At 36.8% G+C, this 13,011-nt stretch overlaps 2 protein-coding genes across 2 annotated transcripts; both read right to left on the bottom strand.

Annotated features, from left to right (window-relative positions):
• Window positions 1–10,000: 10,000 nt before the first annotated feature.
• LOC149252643 (uncharacterized) lies at window positions 10,001–11,443 on the bottom strand. Its single transcript, XM_089454221.1, has one exon. It carries the CDS (start codon window positions 11,441–11,443, stop codon window positions 10,001–10,003), a length of 1,443 nt encoding a protein of 480 aa, XP_089310347.1.
• Window positions 11,444–11,529: 86 nt separating this feature from the next.
• Window positions 11,530–12,183, bottom strand: LOC149252642 (uncharacterized). The gene has a single exon (XM_089454220.1). The coding sequence runs from the start codon at window positions 12,181–12,183 to the stop codon at window positions 11,530–11,532; it is 654 nt and encodes a 217-aa protein (XP_089310346.1).
• Window positions 12,184–13,011: the final 828 nt, after the last annotated feature.

Below are 13,011 nucleotides of genomic sequence, written 5' to 3'. Positions count from 1 at the left end.
TGAATTCACATTTAGAAATCTTTAGAAATAATTGTTCTTTCCTCATGATATCTAAAACTTTCCTAACATGCTTGACATGCTCTTCTCGTGATTTGTTGAATATCAAAATATCATCTAAACAACCAATTACAAACTCATCAAGAAATGATTTAAAAACATCATTCATAACTCTCATGAATGTAGTTGGAGCATTGCAAAGATCGAAAGGCATAACCAGCCACTCAAACCATCCCTCTTGGGTTTTAAAATCAGTATTCCATATGTCCTCCTCAGCTATTCTAACTTGATGGTGTCCACTTCTCAAGTCTAATTTAGTGAAATACTTTGCATTTTTCAACTGATCTAGAAAATCATCTTTTCTGGGTAGTGAGTATTGATTCTTTATTGTAATCTTAGTCAAAGCTTGATAATATACACATATGGACCAGGTTCCATCTTTCTTGGGTACCAATACAATTGGTGAACCACATGACAAAGTAGAAGGATGAATTACTCGTTTATCTAACAATTCCTGGACTTGTTTCCTAATTTCTAAGCTTTCTAGAATAGACATTCGATACATACCGATGCTTGGGAGTAGACAGTCCTGTTGTAGCTGAATTTCGTGTTGAATACCTCTTTTCGGTGGCAATCCTTTTGGTTCCTAAAACATGTCTCCATATTTATTGACCATATCAACCAATTCAGCTTTCAACTTCATATCACAACCTATAAACGATTCCCGCTCATGTCATTCTTATACTTGATCATAAGGAGCACGAGACTCTTACTAGATTTGACCAGTCTTTTCATTTCACCTGTGCTTGCCAAAGACACACTAAGCTTTTTGCTATGGGCTCTCACAATGTAATCCACTCCGTTTTTGAAAAAATGATATTTGTTCTCAAATTTGTGGAAAACGACCTTCCTGTCATACAAATATGAGCTTCCCAATATAGTCCCTGAGATATCTAATGGCACAACGTCTAATTCGACTTCATCAATGAAATTAACGGTGATTGCAAACCTGAAAACACATTTCCAGGTGACCTGCAAATTGGCATCCTTGGTTATCCAACCCAACGGATACGGTTTATGATGGGGCATAGTTTCCAGATTCATTTTCTTAACCAAATACATTGAAATTAAGTTGGTCTAAGATCCACTTTCAAACATCGTATCGATCTTTGTTTATTTGGAAATAACTCAGATATGGAACAACTCAATTCAGTTTTCCTCATTTGAAACACTATGGGATTTATTTGCTATGCTGGTGCTTGCTATGGCTTCCTCTTTGCTTGATTTGTCACGACTCTTCCCTTCGTGAATGTAGTTGTGATTTTTGTTTCATCTCCTGAGTCTGAACCCAAGTCTTGTTGTGCAGCAGCATTTGTCCTCTGTTTCCCTTTATTTTTATATTTCTTCAGTCGTAATTCTGGATGAAGCTTCCAGTAATGTGCTTCATCATGCATCATGTCCTTCCTTGGAACAATTCTTGCACATGGGTTTCTCCCCTTCTTTCTTAACATAAGCATTTTTCTTCTGCTTTCCTTTAAACTTCTTCCCTTTTTCACCACTTTGAAATGACTTCTTCTTACCTTCTTCCAATACATTTTCCCCTCTCGCTTCGAGGTGTGTATCTTGAACACAAACCTCGTCAAGATTTGTGGGACTGAATATAAGAATGGTATGTCAAAGATAGCTATGCAACCCTCCTATGTATTTCAGCAAGGTATCTTGTGACTGTAAGTCTACTCCTAGCATAAGAGCTCCTTTCCTAAACTCTTGAGTATACTCTTGCACATTTTGTCCTTTCAATTGTCTGAAATTTTGCCAATTCATAATGGATTTCTGCATATGAGCTAAAGGGTATAACTGTATTTTTATAGCAGCAATGAAATCAGACCAAGAAATAGAGATATTACCATGTTTTTTGATCTTGTATTGAGTCCTTGCTTCCCACCATACAAGTGTTGCATCCTCCATTCTCAATGAATCCAACTGAATTTTGATATCATCCTCTTGAAGATTCTGAATTCTACAATACACCTCCAATTGACGAATCTAGTTATCTAGCTTCTCTGCATTCACTTCACCATTGTACATAGGCAAATCGAATTTAACATCAGGCTTTAGAAAAGGTGATTTACCAATTCCTTTCGAAGAATGATGATGAGTATTAGTAACATTGGTATTTGTGGAAGAGTGTGAAGATGATTTTGAAGAAGAAGATGAAGAAGATGGTGGAGATGGTGGAGGTTTGTCTCCATTCCCATTAGCTCCTTTTCCTTTATCTCATTTTCCATTACCTCCTCCTGAAGAGCCTTCTCCATTGGGAGGCTTGGAACTTTCTCTTTGAAATTTGTTGTTCCTCCCTTCATAAAGGACCTTGACCATCTCTGTCATATCAAAGAAAGCCTTCCTAAAGGTCTTCTCATCTTCTGTCATGATAGGTTCTCCTTCATGAGACATGGTCTATGAAGTCTCAACTACAACTTGAGGTTGTACGGGTGTAGAAGACTTTGGCAACCTTTCTATTCTTCCACTTGACCCAACATCAGGGCTTTCAACCAACTCTCCTTCACCTCTTTTGAGCTTTAACCTTGTAAGCATAATATCAAATTTCAAGCAATTAAATCCTTCTTTCACAAGAAAATCTAGTAAGAAAACCTAGTGCTCTAATACCAACTTGATCTGAGTTGGAGAAGATTAGTAATGTTGCGTTAATTCCCCATTCAGAAATAAAACCAAGATGCTTATCATTTGCTTTTTCAAGTGCTTAAGGATTCAAATTTTTTGCATAATTAACAGATTCCCATGAGAGTTTCTTATGTAAATGTTATAAACAATTTAACATAAAAACATATGCTGAACAGTAGTTCTGAAGTTGATTTTTACTAGATTCTAACACTTTTATTTTTGAGCATAATTTTGAGCACCTGATCAATCACTAGCTATAGAGCTCTCTTGAAGATATTATTCTTGGATGTCTTTGAGTGTATGTGTTGAGAGATGAAGTTCTTATGCTTCACCAAAAAACCCTGGAATCTCATCGAACAAGTGAGATTGTGGAAATAGGCTTGAAGTTTAGTGCCCTTATTGTAGTCAATTTATTTTCTAAGTTATTTATATGAAAGGAAAGCATCAATAGTATGGCATATATCTCAAAAAAAGTAAAGCATATAAAATATAAGTAATATGTAACATGAATGAAATAAAAACAGGGACATGGATCAAACTGAAATAAAAGATAGCTTTATGAGAAGACTTATAAAAATTCTTTGTTAGCCACAAAGCGACACAAGAATATAACAAATTATAAAATAAAACTCATAAACAATAGATTAATTTTCAATAGAAGATATTCATCAATGTAAATAATATTTTAGAAAGGTATGCACTACAAATTGGCTAAAAAATGATTGATTTTATTGATATAAAAGTGAATACATATTGTTGTTCTACCAATTCCAACGAGAAATGTTGACCAAAACTTGTTTCAAAAATTCCTAAGATGTAAAGAACTTAGACATTTGGAAGACAAAATAAAGATAGACAACATTACAAATGCTTCTAGAACCTCTTTGATATGTCAAATTCAACAACTTCTCTGCAAAATGATTTCCTATTGGCACTTATTTAAATAAAAGCAGACCTTCTATTAGCTTAAAAATTGTAGGAAATGAAAATAACCTGAGTAAATGACAAAAGGAAGATATGAGCAAGCTCTTCTCCTTGTCATTCTAAAAAAATTTGTTGCCACCAAACAGGTCAACCTTTTGCACTCTATAAAATTGATGAATCAGAGGGAAAATGAAAACTATTAAGACTGGTGCATACCTCACCTTATTGATCTTGGATCCACTCCTTTATAGCCTTCTTCCCTTTTTGTAGTCTCTTGAAATATTTAGACAACCCAACTCTTTTTATAATTAGTTTCTCTATTAATTTAACTTACTTGATTCATTTTTTTTTTAGAAATAAGGGTTCTAAAGTAGTTATTAATTAAATTTCACTTTAGAATATGTTTGGTAGGTGCCCCCACCCCCCCTCCCCCCACCCCATGTGACTTGTGATAATAAACTCACCCTTGTGACTCCCACAAATAAAGGTACAACCATAATATCACAAAATAATAATATGAGTGAAATAAAGTGCCACATCATACATATCACATGATCTAATATAACCACTTGTACCTCCTATGTGAAGCATTCACATTATAAATAACAAATATACGTATAACCACATACCATCCACCACATATAATATATCATCAAGACACCTTGTGCATCCCAACATACATGCTCATGAGATCAGAAAAATTAGCATATAAAATACTATATTAGCTATATCATATCCACCTCATGCCTCCCATCATGTGCATCCCATAAATCATAAAAAAAAAATATAAACAAAGAACCATAACAAGTTTTTCATAAAACATCTTGTATCACCCCAGATATATATAGATATATATAGTTGTAAACAGAGTGTTGTCCCAAATTGATGCAGTCATAAAATAAAAGTGTTGAGAGTATACTATGGAATGTACAAGAAAAATGTTTGCATGAAACATAAAAATAATGAAGTAAATATGATACTCATGTGAGTTCTGGATGTGAGTTGTATCTATCTACCTTTCCTATTCCCTTGTCTTTTTTTTTTTTAATTTCCTTCTCCTTACGCCTCTGGGTGCATGTATTAGAAGGATTATTCTTCTCTTTCCATTATGACAGATGTGTTGGTTTCTATGTGGGAGGAGGTGGCCTCTGGAGAGGATTGAGGGGTAACTACAAGCATGTGAAGTTTACCCACTACAAAATGGGTAGTTGAATGCACTGGTTTGTTGAGGAAAGGAGACATAGCTTTTGAAATATAATAAAACATAGGTTTGGCAGTAATGAGAGGGGGTACATAGTAGTGTGAGGGCGAGGACCATTGTGCATGCCTAGATGGAAGTGGGATGGGATTGGGTTCCCATCCATCGAACTGAGGAGGCTTATGTTTAAGTGGTTGTTGTGGAATCTCAACAATACTTGGGTGTGGTTGAGGCACATGTGGGAGGCTTTTGGAGTGGGATGGTGAGAAGGTAGCCCCCCTAGGTAAATATGCCCCATATGAGTGATTTGATTGAACTCCTCAGAGTTAACATCCAAGTGGATGGAGAATAAAATATTCTTATTACAATTTACTCTCTAGGAAACATTTCCTCTCCTCCCTTTCCCCCTCCTCCCATCACATGAGCCTCTACAATGGAAAATCGTTATAAGAAGACATTGTTTTATCAATTATATGATATGATCTTCAAACCATGAGATAATGTAACAACAAAACAAATTTGATCTAAAAACATGTTTATGTAACTATGAGGGTGTGTGATAAAAAATAAAAGGGAAATAATTTTCTTGGAAATGGCGAATATACTCATGCATGTAAGAAGAATCAAAGTATTCATGGAGATATCCTTTAGCAAACCAAGAAAATTTTATAGGAATGACTGATTTATATTCTTTACAAAAAGTGCAAAGGAAATCTGAACTATAAAGGAGTCTCTTTTTTAAGATACAAACTGCTGAAAATTTTGTAAATAATATACATAACGTAGTGTTATTTTAGGGATTCACATCAATATCATTGTCAAATAAAGTTCAGTAAAGCATGGATATACAGGAAATAACCTCATATGTCATGGTCATGAACTTGAACTTGTAAACCAATTTCTTAAAAACTGGGAAGTGTGGGACAAGAAATATGTCATAGTAGGGCGTCTTGTATGAAATGGAGCCAACAACAAACGCACAATAATCAATATTTTATCGTTGTATATTATAGTGAGAAATATAAAATTCATTGGTAAATTATTCGTAAACTACTGTGGATACTCCATTTGACATTTCGTCACAACAGATCTGATAAAATTATACTTAATAATCTAAAATCTACCCTATTACAATTTTATATCTCTTTAGATTTATAGATCTATAGATTAATCTTAATAGTGTATGCATGTGAATCAAAATTATGTAGAAAATAGATAATGAGAAAATGAAAGCTCAAAAACACATTTGACACACGATATGACCTAGGAAACCCTTTTGGGAGAAAAATCCAGTTGGAAGGTGAGGTCGCTCCGCTCTCTTTCTCTGAATGGAAATATGGTTGCGAGTAAAAAGAAGTATGGCATGTGGCCTATGGATACTACAATGAAAAAATCCTCTTTGTCTAATCTATCTCCTATCCCTCTTGCCTATTTTTTCTCAAATATAGAACAAATGCACTCAAAAGAATGGAACCCATTTTCCTCCTAGTGACCCAGTTATAGCACAACCTAATAGCCTACTGGTGGTTATATTTGACTACCTCAACTCTTAACTAGAGTCACAATATAGAATCCTCTATAGTCTTCTTCATCATAATCACATGGATAGCCCATTTTCCATGAATTATGGGGCTGACACAACATCCTCTCAAATTATGGTGGTGAAAATAGTAAGGTCAACTTTTGAGTGGCATAGCATTCACATATAGACTCCAATTGATGTGATTCTTACGCATTTGCAAAGATATCTATGTGTATAAAAGGAAAAAAAGGTGTTGCACTAAAGTAACAAGGTTTTACCCCTAAAAAATGTCATTTGATGCTGCAAAATGCTCCTAGAAGGTTTCAGACCCTAATTTGCCAAATTGGGTCCTGCGAGTAAAAATGTTCCTATGAGTTGATTCCTCCAATTTTTCCACTCTGAAAACATCAAGATGGATGGAAAACAATATAATGATCCAATCTGGTTCACACCTCCACATTTTGGGAGGCTTTTGGTTCCCAAAACCTTTTACTAAATGAGGTGAGGAAATTCTTCCTCCACCTTCTCTTGAGTGTACCATTTAGCTTTTCCTAGAAGTTGTCCTTTCAACCCAATATTCTAAAGGTCATGTTGCCCCTTCCTTGTAGTTATGGACCTCTTCTACAAAATTTTATCTTCTATCAACTCAGTCTGACATCTGGTGTCAAATCCTCCACAAAAATTAGGACCTATTCCTCTTCCTGATCTAGCATGGAAGGCTCATAGAGTTTTAGATTCTCTACATTCATAACTGAGTAACTGTGCATATATGGTGGTAAAATGAGTCAATAGGAATCATCAACCCCCTTTTCTATTATCCCAAAGGGACCATACCATAGAGCCTTGATTTTCTTACTAGGCCCCTGTAGCCTCTTCTTCTTCAACTATAGCCATATTTTGTCTCCCACCCTGAATTATTTCTCTGTTCTATGTTGATCATGTCTGAACTTATATTTCTCATATGACTTCTACAATTTATCTTGTACCTATATATGGATTTTCCTAATCTTCTCTATAATATTTTCATCCCTCAAGCATATCTTGTAAGATTTTCCCTCGTTCCTCCTCACTGCCCATATGCAATGTCTAAAGGTGAAGGTGATAAATATCCAAAACAAGTTTCAAATGGGGACTTTCTTGTAGTAGTGTGGACTACTATGTTGTAAAAATGCTATATATATACCAAGTTTTCATCCCAAGTCTTCGGTTGTTTCTTGTTGTATCCCCTCATAAGCTACACCAAAGTCTTGTTGAATACTTATGTCTACCCATCTGTCTGTGGATGGAATGTTGCATAGAACTTCAACTTTGTGTCCATCTTCTCCCACAACATAGTCCATATTTCACTAAAATATCACGTGTCCTTGTATGAAATTAAGCTCCTTGATATCTCAAAGTGCACCCAAACCTGTCCAAAAGAACAAGTTCCTCGCTTCTTGCCCACTGATGGTCTTTTTGCAGGGAATCATAACATACATCTTGCTAAACTTATCAACTACCGCAAATAGGTAGTCATGTCTCTTCCTTATTGTTGGTAAATCTCCCATAAAGTCCATGGATATGCTCTTCCAAGGGCCTGTGGGTACAAGTAAGGGATGATATGAACTTTTTTTTCTTGTTGTTAGGCTTGTTGGTACAACAAAGCATGCATCCTATTATGAACCTAGCTACCTATTCTTACATCTTGGGAAAATACACATACCTCTGCAAGTTGTCCACGGTATTCCCTACACCAATGTTACCTACAACCTTGGAGGTGTGAACCTCTCTAATGAGCTGCAATCATTCACCTTTAGGAAAACATAGCTTATCTAGCATGCGCCCTGTAGAGTAACCCATCCTTGAGATGGTAGCCAATGATGATGTCACCATTCTACACATGAATTTGACTCTACAACTATTGAAACACCTCCTTGAAGTTTGTATCCTATGAGTATGCCTCTCTATATGCATCATGGGTGAATTTCTCCATGTGCATAAGAGCCCTCGAAGTTGTGATCTTTCATGTGGGTGGCCTTGAAAGCATGTCAGCTAACTCGTTTGTGTTGCCCATCTTTTACTTAATCACTAAATCAAATTGTTGTAGAAACCTCATTCACTTGTAACTCCTGGTCTACTATAGCTTACTCTAGGCCCACAGGTACTTTAGTTCATAGTGATCTATGTAGGGAGATCAAAGCATATATGGCTATTAGATATGCTTAGAGGTTTGGGGTTTTGATGGCATTTGGAGGGCCTCAATGCTGCTTTTCGGGATATTTCGTAAGAGTATAAGAGAATTGTGTTGTGAGGATTATAGGAGTGAGTGTGGATTTAAATCATAATCCATCTCTTTAGATTTGGTGTGTGAGACTGCTTCTCAACTTCCTTCTTCAGGCATTCTTGGGAAGTTTTTTGTTGATCAAATTATAGGTGTTAGTATTGAGGTTGATGTATTGCATTGTTTAGAGCGTTGCGTGGTAAAAAAATGGTTTTATGGGGTGATACGAAAATGGATGGATCCTATTTGCTAGGATGAAAAATGCATGTTTAGCTCAACCCCATAGAGAGATGCCTTCGGTGTAAAAATAATACAAGCTATATGCTAGAAAAATATGTGGTAACAAAACCATTATGACTATCTTAAAGTGTTGGAAAAAACATCATTAATATTTTAAAGATTATTGAGACAACATTAAATTAAAATTACCATCAATACATTAAAATATGTTGAGACATTTAATAAAAATACAATATAATTATAATTATTTTTGTAGAAATTAATAGAAAGTTGCTACTACTAATGAATTCAAACTAAAAACAAGAGATTACAAATTTCCTCTATAGTTATGGGGAAAGAAAATCACATTTTAGAAACACATGCAACCATCAGAATCACAAGAACACAATGATTTATAGGGGAACCCAACTGGGAAAAGAACCCTCTGCTTCTTTTCATTAATCATATGAGAATGAGAAACTATTATAATGCCTTGCTTCAACTCTAAAGAACACCCTACACTGTAAACTTGTTCTCCTGCTGACTATCCTACTCTTGCCAACACTCAGCCAATTCAAGCCTCCAACTTCCTCCTATTTTCTTGCGCAATTCCTGAGAAATTGAGCTCCTAAATATTAGGAGAATTCCCTATTTCCTTGAACAATTTACAAGGACTTGATCACCTTCTTAAATTGCAAGCATGTACACTCAACTAGTATACAATTGATGATTACAAATTTCCTTTTCCTCCACTCCAATGAGGCAATTCGAATTCCATGCATGTCTAGGCTAATTTTAGTTGATTGACTAGTTTAACTGAGAGATCAATGAGTTAACACCAATTCTACTACTCAACTAACCTTCAACTGACTCAATTAATTACTTGAGATCAGTTTTTTTTTTTTTTTTTTTTCCCTTAAGGAAAAAGTCGTAATTTCTATTAATAAAGAGAAATTACATTTTGTAGATGCTGGTCGCATATTCATTTGTGGCCAATGGCCAGTCTGGATACAAAAAATTCCTGAATGATCTGGATCTCCACGCAGGGAGTCTTGAAGCTTTGGCTGTATATAAGAACCAACAGTTTTTATATCAAAATCTTGCTCTGCACTGAGAGCACTATAATAGACAGTTACTAAAAATAAAACTATACATTATAAGTACGTGTATCAAAATTGTCTAATATGGCTGTGACTGTTTATATGCGGGTCTGGGACCCATTTCTATTAAGGTCCACAAAAGGCCTGTGATAGTATTGATGGAAAGTTCCATCAATCTTCTCCTGGATCAGCCATTGATCTAGATGGCTGTGCGTTGCTTCTTTGGAAAGTTGGTCCGCTTCTGTATTCTGTTCCCTGTAAATATGGCGACATACAAAAGATTCAAAAGATGATATCAGTCTTTTGGCTTCGTCAAGAATATGTCTCAAAGAGAAAGCATAACAATGAGATGCAGAATTCAGCCAATTGCAAACAATCTGTGAGTCTCCAAATAATTGTAGGTGTCTGCAATGTTTTTGGTGTGCAAAATGAATGATGTGTTTTGTTGTGCTTAATTCAGCAAAATTGTTGGTGCCATTTTCAAGTTTGATCTGGATCTTATAGCAATGCGTCTCATTGATATATAAAACTGCTCCACCGCCACAGCCCTCTTCTTGTGCGGATCCATCAAAGTAGGCCCAGGGCTTTGACTTATCAATGGTAATGGGATTAATAGTGCGGGCTGGGGGGATGCAGTCTGTCTCAGGAAGCAGATTATAGTCAACAATTGTATGACTCAGAATAGAAGGCCAGTGGGGAGCCTTATTGTTGAAAATAATTTGGTTCCGAGCTATCCAGAGAGCCCAGCATACCAAGAGCGGCAAGTTGATGGGTTTCCCTGAGTGTTCTCGTGTCCAAAAGCTCCAAGCTTCCAAAATGTTCGACCCTTGCCATGCTTTAAGGGAGGTACAATATGATGATATGCTGTGCCAGAAGTCTTTAGTAACTGAACAGTGTAGGAAAAGATGATCCGTGCTCTCCTCATCGTTACAATAGAGATGGCATCTGAAAGGTCCGTGGAAAGATCTTTTCAAGAGATTTTTCCCGATGGGAATCTTGTCAAAAATGATGTTCCACATTAACAATCGATAGCGAGGGGCAGCTTGAAGCTTCCATATATTTTTCCAGAGTGGGAGAATATTCGGGGGCTTATGTGGTTCCATTAATTTCAGGTACCCCATTTTAGGAGAGTACAAACCATGCTTAGAAATGGCCCAGATAAGCTCATACGATCCTTCATTCAGTCTGATATGTGCCTGGGTGAGCGCATCAGTAAAGTAACGCCATTCAATCTGCCATTGTTCAGGAATTTCCAGGGTCTCGGATGAAATCCAAGCCTGTTGTAGGAAAGTGGAGTTATCGCTGTCTCCAATTTGGTTTATATGTGTGATGCCTCTGTTATGCAGATATCTGATAAGGCCTTCCGAAAGTCTGTGCATGTTTCCACACCCTACCCATGGGTCCATCCCGATTTTAACATTTTGCCCATTCTTGATGCGCCAGGTAATACCGTCCCTCAAAAGAGGAAGGGAGCGCAAAACTGCCTTCCATATGTTGGATATATTATGCCCAGGCTCATGTTGCTGGCGGAACCAGTCCATGAGATGTGCTGGTCTGATGTATTTTGCTTGAGCTACACGGGACCAAAGGCTGTCAGAGGTCAGTAGCTGCCACCCGAGTTTTGCTGCTAATGCTTTAGCAAAGAGATCAAGCCTCTTAATGCCCCAGCCTCCCCAACATTTGGCCTAGCAATGGTATCCCATTTCACCCATGCAAAAATCTTCCCAGAGTGATGTCCATTCCATAGAAATCTGGAACATATACTCTGAATTCTGCTTAGTACGCCACGGGGTATCCAGGCTAGAGTCATCCAGTAGACAGGCGTATCTTCAATGACAGCTTTGATGAGAATCAGCCGACCCGCTCGAGAGAGGTATTTGTGATACCAAACCTGAAGTCTTTTCTCCACCTTGGCAATAAGCCATGTCCAGTCTGCAATTTTGTAGCCGAGTGGTTTTAATCTGTACCCCAGATACTTGATACCGTCAGCGAGGGTAGATGAGGTAAAGGGAAAGCGCTGTGTGGCATAAGCAGCTTCATGTCGAGAGCAACCAACCGACGTGATAGTGGATTTACTATCGTTTACCATCATCCCCGTAGCCTGCTGAAATAGAAGAAAAATATTGTGGAGAGCAGTGACATCTCCTATGCCTCCATTTAGGAATATGAGAATATCATCCACAAACAATACATGCGAGAGGAAAAAATTATCCAAGATATTAATGCCAGTTATCTGATTCCTATCCCTAGAAGCAATGATAAGTCTGCTTAGTCCTTCCATGACTAGAAGGAATAGGAGAGGGGATAGAGGGCAGCCCTGTCTGAGCCCTCTTTCCGATGTGAAAATCGTTTTTAAATTTACTCTTTTATGGTGTCAGTCTAATTACTTGAGATCAATTAACTTAGTTCAACTGAAAATAACTGAACTAGATTGCTAAATTTTAGTAATCACTACTTGAACAACTCTACTCCAACCTTATAACTCGATTTTACCGAGTTAACTAGTATACAAGGCCATGTCACTCTAGCTAACTGCAATCCAAGTCAGCATGCTGATGTGGAAAATAGAATTACTCAATTTGACTAAGGCACAAGTTAATTTGCCTCTCGATAATTCATTTCTCAAGATATCTGCATCTTTATCCTTAGTTGGAATATATTGTAACATCATAATTCTCCTTTGCACACAATCCCACAAGTGTTGGTACCTGATATCAATGTGCTTGGACCTGTCATGAAATACTGGATTCTCAGAGAGTACATACATAACATATTTCAGATGAAGATGGAAGTTTGACTCCCTCTTAAAGGTTACAGTTCCAATTCCTTTGGTAATGTACCTCTCATCATCCCCAAGTTCTATGTGCATCTAGAGATCCTTCTCCTCTAGGCTATTGAAGAATTCTTTACATCCTATCATATGGAATGAGGCACTTGAATCTAGGTACCACACATTATCCATTACAGTGTTGTCCATGCATGGAATTAGTGTGAAGTCTAATTCGAATTGTGAGTCAAGTACTTCACCTCCTACTCCTCCTGAAGGCTTCTTATTAGAATTCTTGTTTGGACACTTTGTTACATAATTACCATATTCATGGCAATGAAA

This window comes from Pinus tabuliformis, chromosome 7 (assembly GCF_031772625.1).
Source record: "Pinus tabuliformis cultivar Carrire ecotype Pingquan chromosome 7, CPIR1, whole genome shotgun sequence".
Lineage (NCBI taxonomy): Eukaryota > Viridiplantae > Streptophyta > Pinopsida > Pinales > Pinaceae > Pinus > Pinus tabuliformis.
Note: the sequence above shows the minus strand (reverse complement) of the source record. Positions and strands in the feature narration are given on the sequence as shown.